At 36.9% G+C, this 13985-nt stretch overlaps 1 protein-coding gene across 1 annotated transcript; it reads right to left on the bottom strand.

Annotated features, from left to right (window-relative positions):
* Positions 1-7341: 7341 nt before the first annotated feature.
* Positions 7342-13310, bottom strand: LOC133864399 (uncharacterized). The gene is made up of 4 exons (XM_062300723.1): positions 12686-13310; positions 12194-12343; positions 11015-11329; positions 7342-7972 (listed from the first exon to the last, which is right to left on the bottom strand). The coding sequence occupies exons 1-4, from the start codon at positions 13151-13153 to the stop codon at positions 7568-7570; spliced, it is 1338 nt and encodes a 445-aa protein (XP_062156707.1). The 5' UTR covers positions 13154-13310; the 3' UTR covers positions 7342-7567.
* Between the last annotated feature and the right edge of the window lie 675 nt (positions 13311-13985).

Below are 13985 nucleotides of genomic sequence, written 5' to 3' on the forward strand. Positions count from 1 at the left end.
TGGTGAATGTTGCACATTCAAGCTCCTTAACTTATATATGTTAATTTCTTAGCATTGTTATTTGTTTAATTTTATGTTATTTTATTATTTTAAGGTTTTAAATAAATATGCAATTAATTCCATTGATTTTGGGCTTAAAGCACACTTTGAGAAAACCTAGAAGATATTAGTAAGCTTAACCAATCATAATAAAAGACTTATATGATGTGGTTAAGTTTAATCAAATCAAGGGAATGATTATATCAGAATTTCTCCACTAAGAATCAAAATCGGATTGGATTCAAATTTGGATTCTGCACATGTCTCAGTATTTTGATCATAACGTTTGGCTCATATATTATATTTCAATGAAATTGGTGGCGTTGGAAACCTAATAAAAAACGAAACAAATATGTTAGAAATATATTTTTCTTAATTCGGATGTTTACTATGCCAAAATCACCCTGTAATAAAATATTACAAATCTGAACGAATTTGAAATTTTTTTCCTAGTTGGATAGCTTCAAGAGAATGTGTACTTAGCTTTAGACAGAAAATTCTTCTTGGAGTCTTGACAAGTTGAAAAGGAGAAGAACATGGCAGGAAGCTATCCCAGCACCACGATGAGCGGCTAAATTTATACTAGGGTGTTGATGTAGCCTTTTTCAAGTAACAATGGTTTAATTGTATTTTAATTTGGGATTTTTTATATGCATGATGGTTGTATAACTGTGAGAATTGATCTTAATGTTTATATTCAATCATTATGAATTTCTTATTTTGTCTTAGAAAGTCTTTTATATTGATTGAACTCAATCCTTCACATTTTCTGTGATTATGTGAATGATTGTTATACAACAGTTTTAATTGACATATGATCAAGACGGTTAGAGAGACCATGCCTAGGGAAGACGGATTGTACTACACCCTAGTCTAGTGTAATTTAGGTAGATAGTTCATACCAACCGAAGATGGGTTATACTATTATATTGATTGTGTGTATCCTATTAAAAACGCAGCTAATCCATATCTAGGGAAGACAGGTCGTACCGCATCTTAGTAGTTAGGTGGACGGTCCGTGCCAACCGAAGATGGATTATACTTATTCTTTAGATGTAATTTCGTGACTACTCGAGTGAGACGAGCCCTATATCATGCATAGTATAAATCTCCCTTGTTAATTTATGATTGACCATTGTTATGCGATGAATGGTGAAATCAATTCCCTATTCTTTCTCTCATCACTACAATCTTTATTTTTATGTCTTTTACTTTTATTTATTTTTAGAAAATAAAAATCAAATCAAACATCTTTTAAATTAAGTTATATTTAATCTCGAAAAACTTGATAGCAACACCTACATAGTCTTTGAGGTTTGACACCCTCAATATAGCCATATCCTACAAGGATTCGTACTATTGCGAGTGGTAAATTTATTAGTGATATTTTTGTACACAAAACGACCACATCAGAAGCAGAAGTCTAGGGAATTATATTACTTGTACTGATCTCAACAATAAATTTTTTCATGCTTCCACTGCTTGTAGACGAAGGTACAATTCTATTTCTAGTTTTAGAGCTGGTGATGACTTTAGGATTTCGAGTAGTTAAAATATTGGTTCTTATGTGGTTGCTCATTTCAGTTCCTTATTTACCTCTACCAATCCTATTCTTGAAAATAACTTATCTGATTTGGTACATGAAGTTATTTCTTTTGATGACAATGTTGCTCTCTATTTAATTCCTGAGGAGGCAGAATTTTTTTTGGCTATCTCTGAGCTAGGTTTAAATAAAAGTCCTGGTCCTGATGGTATAAGACGGCTCTTTTATGAAACCTACTAGCCAATTGTGATACCTAGGGTGATTTCTTCAGTTCAATCTCTTTTTCGTGGGGGTTTTATGCTAAAAGAGTTTAATCATACCAATATAGCCCTAATCCCTAAGATTGATAATCCCTCTTTGATTAACCATTTTAGACCGATTAGTCTTACAAATTTCAATTACAATATTATTTCTAAAATCTTGTCAAATCAGTTTAAGCCTTTGCTACATAAAATTGTTTCCCCCAGGCAATCTACCTTTCTCAAAGGTAGATCCATTCATGATAATATGGTTTTGACTCATGAACTCTTTCATTCTATAAAGAATAAGAGAGGTAAAGTGTGCCGACCCATTTTTTTTATATATATATAATATACAAAATAGATGAGTCATCACAATGGCACGAATAATTGTCGCTCAGACAACATATCATACACGTTCCGTAATATGTACCTGATATTCAGAGTTACATCCATGCAACAGATAATACAATATAATATAAGCGAAAAAGAACACATCTATCAACATAACTATTGGTTACAACAAAAGGAGCCATTAACATGTCTATTAGTTTAAGGCTTTAACATAACATTACTTTAATTACATAACAAATGATGGCTCTACAAAATATAAGTGTCACGTGGGACAAAAGCCATATACAAAATATACCAAAAGAAGGACAACCCATGGTCCAACTATTACAACTGTCGTGTCGAGCTTCAGTCGCAATATCCCAAATACTATGCTACGAGGTCATCCTCTACATCCGCTGAACCTACAATCAAAGCATCAGTGTTTGGACGGTTGTGGGGTTAACCACATCCGCACAGGTGAAATTGTGAGTTCACCGTCTTAGTATAAAATATAACGAGACCTCAGTAGTATACTAATCACTGAGTTTTCGTAAAGAACCGACTTTTATTTTTGTCTTAAGTTTACGATAACAGCTACTTATTTTTATAAACATTTGTTCCTTGAAAACACATGTAGTAGATACAGTAAACACCGACTTTTAAGAAATACTTGAAAGCATACTAGACAGTTGGGATCATAAATAGAAGTTCCAGTCCTAGCCTTGAAAGCATCCACATATGAACTCATCTACAATAATATTTTATAATAAGGACTTTTACATTTCCAAATCTGGGTAACGTGAACATCTAAGTACATTAAAGCTCAATACCTTTAAATCAGTTATCCAAACTAGCAATAGCAATATACACACATGCTGTTCATTCAACCTCATAGGCATATAGATACGTCTAGCATGAAAACTACTATGTATAATCTTAAAAACAACTCAACTATCATAAACAATGCTATGCATGCTCAATTACCAACCCAGTCCACAACAATGCAGTATAGTGCCAAAGGGAACACCGACCTAGAGGTATTTTATAACACAACGCCAAAGGGAACACCGGCCAATAGGTCTTCACAACCGTGCTAAAGGGATCACTGGCCCAGAGGTCTTCCACAGCTATGCCAAAGGGAACACTGGCCCAAAGATCTTCAACACGCTATGCCAAAGGGAACACTGGCCCAAGAGTCTCAACATGTTATGCCAAAGGGAACACTGGCCCAAAGGTTTTCAATACGCTATGTCAAAGGGAACACTGACCCTAAGGTCTTTAGCCACACAATACTCTATGCTCAAAACCATATACATTTTCCAATCCCATGCTCATGCTTTTGGCACACAATGTTCTCACAAAACACCAATGTTTCAACCAGTCTTTTTCACAACACATAATCATCATATGTCTATTCGGCATGAAAAACCACATATTATTTGTACTTTTATAAAAATACATAAAATACTATCATTTTCTCATTGAGTAAAATACTCACAATGGCTGCTGGAATAATTGGCTCACAATGAACTCCTAAGCTCAACCCGCAATATATTACTAAAAATATAACACATTGCAACCCATTTAACATTTTAAACTAAAAACACTCTAACTAGCACTTGAATCACTCAAGAGTTATACTGTTGAAAACTTGAAATACCCATAAAATTTTAAGGGTTCCAAGCACATACCCATTAGCAATAATCACTAACCCAACTACAATAACATTAACCCATAAGAAAATCTTAGGGTTAATTTCACAAAATACCATTTAAACTAAATATCCATAATCTAGGGTTTGAAGAAACTTACCCTAAGCTCACCCAAACACTACCCGGAGTTTGGAGAATTTTTGAAAGCTCCAAATAGCACAAAACCTAGAGAACAATTAAGATTAACGTCGCATTTTACAAGATTTAACCAAAAATCTTTAAAATACGAGTTTAACGATTTACCTCAAAACGATCGGTTAAAACGTAGATCCTCACGCGTAGATCACGCTTATGAAGTTAGATTTGAGGTATGGGGCTTAGGCTTTCGTGATCTAGGGTTTTCCATGAAAAACCTTAAGAGAAAATGAGAGAAAGCCAAGGAAATTTCGGAATACCCATGAAAAGAGGCTACTGCCTCTTTTATTGATGTGCTGTCCGGATGGGCCCCATTTTCGTCCGGACACGCATCACCTAATGCACATTTTTGTGAAGGGTCGTGCGGCCCTTTTTTTTTAATTGGCCGTCTGGACAATGAATTGCTGTCCGGACGCGCCTTATTTATTTATTTATTTCATTTCCTTTTCTATTTATTTCTTTTCTATTTTCATTTCTTTTCTTTTCTTTGGACTTTAAAAATATTCTCTTGCATTTTTAATGACACTAAATTAACTTAATCAATTATTTACTCAAATTTTATACTTTAATTATTAAATAATGTCACAAACATTATATAAAGGGGGTGTGATGGCTTTGAAATTAGACATGGGAAAAGGTTTTGATTATGTAGAATGAGAGTTCCTTTTGAAAGTTCTCTCCTTGTTGAGCTTTCATCCAACTTGGATTCACTCGATTCGTCAATGTATTGCTACTACTTCCTTTTCAGTTTTGTTGGGTGGTGCTCCTTTTGGAAACTTTCGGCCTTCTCATGGACTAAGACAAGGTGATCATCTTTCACCTTTTCTCTTCATATTGGGTTTTGAGATTCTCTCTAAGTTAATTATGAGAGAAGAACATCTTGGCTCTCTACATGGGATCAAGATGGCTACATTGAGTCCTTCTATATCACATCTTTTATTTGCTGATGATATTATGTTTTTCTCTCATGCTAATGCCCAAGAAGCTAGATCTATTCTACATTGTCTTTCTACTTATTCAAGATAGTCAAGACAATGCATCAATATTTCAAAATCTTCTATGTTCTTCAGCAAGAATTGCTCTCATGCTTCTATTTCAGCAATCAATGGTATTCAATCTTCTCCCTATCCCATCTAGGGCCAAATATCTTGGAATTCCTCTCTTTATGAACCGAAATAGGAGAGATGCCTTCATTGATATCAAGGATAAGATTTTTACTAAGATTTCTGGATGGAAAGATAAGTTACTTTCACAAGCAGCTCGTACTACTTTGTTAACGTCAGTGGCTAATGCAATTCCTACGTATCTTATGTCACTTTTTTTGCTTCCTAAGTCCTTATGTTCTGAAATCACAGCTGCTATGCGTAAGTTTTGGTGGGGTTTTCCTCAGGAAAAGAAAAACTCTCTTTGTTTTCTTTCTTAGGATAGTATTTGTCAACCAAAAGCTCTTGGAGGCTTGGAATTAGGCCTTTAGAATTTCACAACCACTCTTTGCTTGCCAAACTGGGTTGGAAATTGACTACAAATGCTCCTAGTCTTTGGGTTGAAGTGCTTAAGGGTAAATACCTTAAGAATGGTATATCTTTTTTGAATGTTTCTCCTAACCCTTCTTCCTCTTGGCTTTGGAAGGGTTTGTTGAAAAACGGAATGGTTATTAATAAAGGAGCTTGTATCTCAATCTCTAATGGAGCTAATATTGATGTATGGAATTCTCCTTGGATTCCTTTGATGCCTGATTTTAAGCCCATACCGAATGTGAATCTTTTGGAGTTGCCTCCCTTTTGTGTTGCTGATCTTATGGTTCCTAAAGCTAGATCTGGAATGTTTTGCTTCTGCAAGACCTCTTTGATCCTATATCAGTTTAAAGCATCCTTAGCATTCATTTGTCTCAAGTTATGGTTTTTGATAAATGGTTTTGGGCTCCTTCTACAGTAGTCTTATCGGTTAAATCAATCAATGCAGTTGTTAGATCATTGAGAGGCCGCGCTTCTCCTTTTTCTTTGAAAACTTGGCATAAACTTTGGAGTTTAAAGCTTCAAGCTCGTCTTAAACATCTTCTTTGGAAGATTGCTTGGAACATCCTTCTACTAGGGATAATATTGGTTGTATTTTCGCTTCACAGGATATAGAAGCTTGGGAATGTCCATTTTGTAAATTTCCTCAAGAAACTTTAAGTCATATCTTCTTGGAATGTGATTTGGCTTGTCTTTTTTGGAATTCTTCTCCTTGGTTAATCAATATTGTAGGTTTTTCTTCTAAACGTATTTATGAATGGATCTACGATGTTATTTTCCCCAAAGGAAAAGCTGGACATTCCTACTAAAGATGTTAGAAGATTTCAGATTTTTGCTACTCTTATCATGGATCTCATTTGGTTGCAAGAAATAAATTGATTCATGAAGGCTTATTTCCAGTTCCTTCTCAGATTTTGAGCCATCTTTTTCATTATGTGGATAAGCATTTTTTTTGGCCCGAAAGGATAAAGCTTTGCCTTCCAAGCAAGGGCGTAGCTAGGGAGAGCCTTGGGGTCTAAGGCCCAAAACCCCAAGCTTTTCCAAAAAAAAAAATTAAAATTAAAATTTTACCCCTAATTTTATTTTTTTTAGTTTTGCCCCCCACCCTTTTTATTTTTTTTTTGATTTTTTGATTTTTTTTTTTCAATTTGGCCTCCCCAAAGTCTAAAAGCTGACTACGCCCCTACTTCAAAGGGTAATTTTGATGTTGCAGCGAGGGGTTCTTTTGCAATTAATGCGACTATTATTAGTGATTCTTCTGAAAATATAATCATGACTGCCACTCAAGAGCTCTTCTCTCCTGATGTCCTTCTTGGTGAAGCTTCGGCTGCCTTATGGGTTTCTCGTCTTGCAACTCTCTTGGGTTTTGATCATTTCCACCTTGAAGGAGATGTTCTTTTATTCTAGCAATCAACAACCCTTTTTTCTATTCTTGGCTTTTCTCTAATTTAGTTTCAAATATTAGTCTTGTTTTATCTTCCTTTCAAAGCTGAAAGTATCGGTGCCAATTTTAAGACACATACTTTGGTAAAATAGGCCGCTTCCAATCGTGCTTTTGAAAGCATTCTCAAAAGATCCTCAATTCTTTCTTCCATTCGGATCTAGATTGGTAAGAATCTTTTTTGTAACCCATTTCTTCATTTATTTATTTATTATTTAAAAAAAAAAAAAAAAAAAAAAAAAAAAAAAAAAGAAGAAAGGGATTCTTTCACATCAGTAAGTATTGTACGTCAAAATGAGTAAGTAATTGTATTACTAGTTGTGCCACCTCCCAAACAAATCTGCATAATTGGGAGGCCTATTCCATGAGATGGTGAAGAAAAGGAGAACCAAATTATGAATCTATTCAAATAGATGTAAGCATAACTATGTTTTAAGATGGAAGAACAATACCACAAGAAAGTATCCTGAAGAAAACCTGAATTCATAACAAGCAATCAAAATTTTCTATTCCTGAAACTATTTTCGAGTTTTCATTTTCTGAGCCCATGCTGAAGACACCCGCCCGCGCTCTTCCAAGCTCTAGAACAATCACAAGAACAAATCATCTACCTATCGTCGCCTCTTCTGCCTTACTGTTGGAAATTGGAGGGGTAAAGGAAGGGTAAATGACAGCAAGCTGTCCTGGCGGGAGAGCTTGCAACCCAAATGCTCATAATGCACTCTCAATTTTATTGAACTCATTCTCAGATCCTTTGCTATATCAGTCGGGTCAGTTCGGAATTCATCAGCATACAGAGTGAGTACCAAGACATAACTAATGAGAAGATCATTTTTCTCAGCTGACAGCCTTTTTGACTCTGGAGAGAACACTGTTGAGAACTTCTGGGATAGAATGCTTGGAATTCTGTGGCCCTTTGCAGAGGAAACACCATCCATGGAATTCTGATCTTTGTACTTTATAAGATGAGTAATGTATGAGAATATGCAAGAAAGCGATCTCTTCTCTGCCTCATCCTACAAACAATTAAACATGACATCATGAGATAGTAAATAATGCAGCTTTTGACCCAAAAAAATAATTTAAAAAACAAAAGGACCAGCAAAAAGAATACCACAGGTGTAGGACTCAACTCAAATGGGAAGGACACCAAAATTCAGTATCTCTATTTTTGAGAACAGCATGTTTGTTTTATTCCACCCCTGTTCCCCACCCTAAAGTAGACGAGAGCCTCAGACACATTTGGCATCTTTAATGATTAATTAACAAGGCACCAGGTCCTGATGGGTTCTCTCTTGCGTTCTTCTACGACTGCTGGGATGTGATCAAGACAAATCTCATGGGGGTATTTCAGGACTTTCACACTCATAGCGAGTTCGTGAAAAGCATTAATGCCACTTTTATTGCTTTAATTCCGAAAAAGTCTAGGGCTGTGGATCTTAAAGATTTTCAGCATATTAGGGCCTATCAGTCTTGTAAGTGGTGTTTACAAGTTCATTGCAAAAGTTCTTGCAAATAGATTTAGAAGGGTTGTGGAGAAGTTTATCTCGAAGCCTCAAAATGCTTTTATGAAAGGTAGGCAAATTCTTGATTAAGTTCTTATAGCTAAGGAGTGTTTGGATAGTCGCATCAAATCAGGTGAACCAGGGTTACTTTGCAAGCTGGATATTGAGAAGGCATATAATCATGTCAACTGGGATTTCTTATTGTATATGTTGAGAAGATGTGGATTTGGGGAGAGATGGTGTTCTTGGATAGCGCATTGTATCTCTTTGATGCGTTTCTCTGTGTTGGTGAATGGCACCTCATCTGGTTTTTTTAACAGCTCTCGTGGTCTTAGATAGGGTGATCTTTTGTCGCCTCTCTTATTTGTCATCGTGATGGAGGCCCTTAGTAAGTTGTTCTCTATTACTGTTCACAGGGGCTTCCTTTTAGGTTTCTCTGTGGGTTCTGGCAGCAATGGGTTGATTAACATTTCTCATCTATTGTTCGCAAACGATACTTTAGTCTTTTGTGGGGCTAATCCTAATCATCTTCATTATCTACGTTTGTTATTCTTGTCCTTTGAAGCTGTTTTAGGTTTAAAGATTAATTTGGCTAAGTCAGTTTTGGTTCCTGTGGGTTATGTGGATAATATGGATGAATTGGCTGGTATCTTGCGCTGTGGAGTTTCCTCTCTTCCTTTAAAGTATCTCGGTCTTCCGTTGAGGGCCCCTTTTAAGGCAAAGTCCAGTTGGGATGAGGTCGTTGGTAATATTGAGAGGCGGTCGGCTAGCTGGAAGCGGTTGTATCTGTCGAAGGGTGGTAGAGTTACCCTTATAAAGAGCACTCTCTCCAATCTTCTTTCGTACTTTCTTTCTCTTCTCCCTATTCCATCTAGTGTTGCTAGTCGTATAGAGAAGCCGGATCGAGACTTCTTGTAAGGAGGCATAGGTGAAGAATTCAAATATCATCTGGTTAGTTGATCCAAGATTTGTTCCCCCATTTCAAAAGGTAGTTTGGGCATCTGGAATTTGAGGACCTTCAATGAGGCTCTTTTAGGGAAGTGGTTGTGGCGTTATGCCCATGAGAGAAAGGCTTGGTGGAAATCTGTTGTGGATGCAAAGTACGGAGTGGGGCTTTGGAAGAACATTAGGAAGGGGTGGAGTTTGTTTCATAGCCATACCAGACTTATTTTGGGAATTGGGTCTAGGATCCAATTTTGGGATGATGTGTGGTGTGGTGAGATGCCCCTCAAGGAAGTTTTCCCAGTTTTGTATGACATAGCTCCCGACAAGGATGCCCACGTTGCAAACCGCTTGGTTGTGGTGAGCGGGTCCTATCAATGGGATGTTAGCTTCTTTCGAGCGGCCCACGACTGGGAGGTGGACGTCTTGGCTTCTTTCTTCTCTTTACTGTACTCCTCTAGAGTGGATCGTGAAGGGAAAGACCAGCTTTGGTGGTCTCCTTCTCACAAAGGGAATTTGATTTTAGATCTTTCTATAAGGCTCTTGCTTGCAAAGAGGCTGTTAATTTCCTCTGGAAAAGTATTTGGCGACCTTGGACAATTTCATAAAGAAGCGTGTCATTGAGATTTATAGATATTGCATGTGCAAAATGAATGGAGAATTTGTGGACCACCTTCTTCTCCATTGCGAGGTTGCACGCGCTCTATGGAATGCCATCTTTAGTCGCTTCAGTCTGTCTTGGGTAATACCTTTTCGGATAGTAGATTTATTTGCTTGCTGGTGGACGGGTGGTCGCTCCCGAAGTGCGGTCGTGTGGAAGATGATTCCTTGTTGCCTTTTGTGGTGCTTGTGAAGAGAACGCAATGATAGACAGTTCAAGGACAAAGAAAGAATCATTGAGGAACTCATTTTCTTTTTTCTTTCATTCTTTGTACTCTTGAACGGCTGCTTCCTCACACCTTTAGTGGTTAGTTTTAATGATTTCCTTGTTTTGTTTTCTTCTACTTCTTAGATGCCTTTCTTTTAAACTCCATGTGTACTTGATGGCGTTTTGCGTTTTTAATGATATTACTCTTACTTATCAAAAAAAAAAAAAAAATGCCTCACTACTTTGTGCACAAAGCAGGCACCACCTTCCATAGGCATAAACTTTAGCTAAGATACAAATTTGCGATGTGAAAGCAGGAGGGCCGATAAGTATTTATTCCACACCTAAATTTTTGTTTATGGAAAAGTGAATAAATAAGTATTTAAATATAATTAAGTTGCCAACACAAAGTAAAAGGAACCAAATGGCCTATAAGTTAGGCTTGTATTTGATGGCAAGAGGCATTTATGTTTGGGATGTCTAGCTGTCATATGCCACAAACATTTGGCTTAAATTAATTTATTTAAATGTTCCAAACATAAAGGTTGTGATAGGATACGAAAAACCATTACAAACAATCAGCATTCTCCAAAAACATAAAAAAGAGAAAACAACCTACGTTTGGAAATATAGCACACGAAGTCAAAATATATGGCATCAATACTAATTTAAAGGCCATAAGAAGTGGATCTTCTTCCGTTAAGTTATTTGCAAAAACACTATAAGACTTTCTTATACCATACCTGGATCTCCTGCAATTTATGGATTCTGTTGCAGACAAAGGTTGGGTAAGTCTTGGGGGATACTTCTGCTCCCACTTGCAAAAGCTCAAAAATATCTTCAAGAAAAGCCCACTCTCCCATAAGGATGATCTTGTCCAGTGGGTAAGCCTCCTGGGGAGAAGTCGCAGAAGCATCATATGGTGGAACATTGCGGGCGATATTAGCATCAGTACTTTCAAGAGCCTCCTTTTTTATCTTTACTTCTTTGATTCTCCCACTCAGCTCCTCTTGAGATTTGGGATTATCTTCTTGGTTCAAAGAGTGCTTCTTTTTTGCCTGCCATATGATAATAAAGTTAAAATCAACTGCACATGCAAACACTTCCAACAAAACTCAACTTACTCAGCTCGACAAAGTGTTCTATCCAATTCTTAACTGCTTTGGTTACACTGCTCAAAACCTCTACATAGCTCTAGGGCAAGGTCTTCTAATAATTTGCTTATAATAAAGAACGGAAGAAAAAAAAATTATAAGTTCAATACTAGAAGGAATCCAACAAACAAGATAAATCTCACAAACATAAAAGAGGCCCTATCAATGAACCATTCCCGTACCTGCAGCCGTTAAATTGCTAGACATTCATACCCACCAAATTCCTTTTATGCTAATGAATTCAACGAGAATCAAAGAGACAGTAAACAGAAAATTCACCCCATGACACTAGTACCCAATTAATCAAAAAATTCTACAATATCTCCACAGGCACAATGATTTTCATATGTTGAACCCCTCCTCAACCAATCATATAAGCCTCATTATGTGTGGGACTTACGTTTCTTTCTCTAAAAAAATAATAATAATTGCTACTTTACTCGTGCATCCAATGGTATTTCAACTTGCAACCTAACCCATCACTCCATGCTTATGGTGAGTCAAAGTGACATTAGGCCCAAAAGGCTAATGAGACTTACATTTCTATATTGGCTGTGAGACTTACATTTCTCATTAATCAAACTAGTATATCATAATAACTTTGACATACCCAAGAAAAACTAATATAACCAATAGACTACTATTTGAAAAACACTAACTGTTATTCACCAACCGCCGACCACCTTGCCATGTATGATCATTTATCTACTAAAACAAAGAACTTGTAATTATACTAGAAAGCTATAGAGGGTGAGGGGCTTGGCTTACCTCCTTTATTGACTTCTTTGTTCCAAAAAGAATAGTAAGCTCTTTCATCTTGTCAGCCTTCTGTTGTGCAGAAGTTTCTTCCTTCACTGAGCTTTCAGGTTCCTCATCAGCAACATCTAACCCCCTAACTTTGGGTTCTAGTCTAAATACCTGAACAATCAAAATTTAAGAGTTCCATTTTATTGTGAACTACATAGCAGCAACAAATAACTAAGCAGTAAAGAAAATATATTAGTAAATTCTCACTCACAACCAAATGGCTAATATATATAATTCTCTAGGCAACCAATAAACAAGAAAATTTCAACATTTCATCAGCAATCAAACCGTCAATATCTAAACTCTCCACATTTCATCAATAACCAAATTCCCCACACATCCACATCAACCAATCAGTAAATAAGTAAACTTTTTCATATTTTCTCAGTGACTAAACACTAGAAGAAAAATCAAAATTTCCACACATTCTCAGCAACCAAACAGCAAGCTCACCCTGTCACAAGCAACAGGCACAATCTTCAAGCTCTGGCTCTCCTTGTCAAACACCCCAAGCGCGTACTTATACCGCTGGCCAATCGTGGCCTCGCCAGAGTAGTTGGTCCCAACGAAATCCACATTAGACCGAGATGGGCTCACCACCATCTGGACCCTCTTGGGCCACTTCTGGCTTCGATAAACCCTAACCCTAGGTGACCCAATACCATCACTTCCCTCGGAATTGTTCCCACCGTTATCTCTAAGGGGGTCATAACTGGAGGAGAAGTAGCCAACAAAAGGCGGCGCTTTTTGTGGGTTCTCGTGAAGTACTTGCACTTTGGCTTTGCCTTGGACCGGTAGCAACGTCGGTGGCGGTGGCGGTGTTGGTGTCGGTGGAGCTCGATGCTTCTTCTTCTTCTTCTTTGTTGGGGTCTCCTGGTTCTGGGTTAGTTGCGATTTGGTGTCTTCTGGTTCTGAGTTCATCGGAAGAGAATGACCAAAACTTTCAGCTACAACGACAACAGCTACTCTCAAGTCTCAAGGCAGTGCTGGCGATGCCTAATTTTTCTGAGATGCTTGTGTTTGAGACAGATTCATCTCACTGGGGCACAACCACGGACGCTTCTTCGCAATAAGGAAGAACAATTGTGTTTAACTGTTTCTGAGTAAAGATGGAGGCCCTATTTGTTGGGCCGAATATTTGACCCAAAGAGGCCCAAATTCCTACTGGATCAACGGGTCATAACCAAGTAGCAACAAAAGCGGGTCAGTAAATTGATCGGGTATAAACCGGACAAGAAGAATTCAGTCACTGACTCATTATTACTATTTAGGGTCTATTTGGATTTGCGATTTAAAATAACGATTTTAAAATATGTGATTTGAAAAAAGTGATTTTTAAAAATGCAGTCAAGCATTTGGTAAAATCGCAGTTTAACCTTTAAAATCGTAAATTTACCTTTAAAATTCTGCGTTTTCAAAAAAGCACAATCTTATCTGCGTTTTCAAATCGCAATTTTTAAAAATGCAGTTCCCAAACGATTTATGTTCTGCAATTTGGTTTAAAATCGCACTTATTGTCTACGAAATCGCAATCTCAAACGCACCCTTACTAAGGTGTGCATGCGAGCGAATATTAACTCCATACATTCATTATCTACATTACTACATATACGAATGTTGATAGCAAAAACTATTATTTGTAAGTACGAATGCAAATAACAATTTTAAAGTATACGGATAATGATAATATCCGCATCCGCATACCCTTATATATATATATATATAGAGAAATGATTCTTTACCACCTAAATAT

Source organism: Alnus glutinosa, chromosome 3 (genome assembly GCF_958979055.1).
Source record: "Alnus glutinosa chromosome 3, dhAlnGlut1.1, whole genome shotgun sequence".
Lineage (NCBI taxonomy): Eukaryota > Viridiplantae > Streptophyta > Magnoliopsida > Fagales > Betulaceae > Alnus > Alnus glutinosa.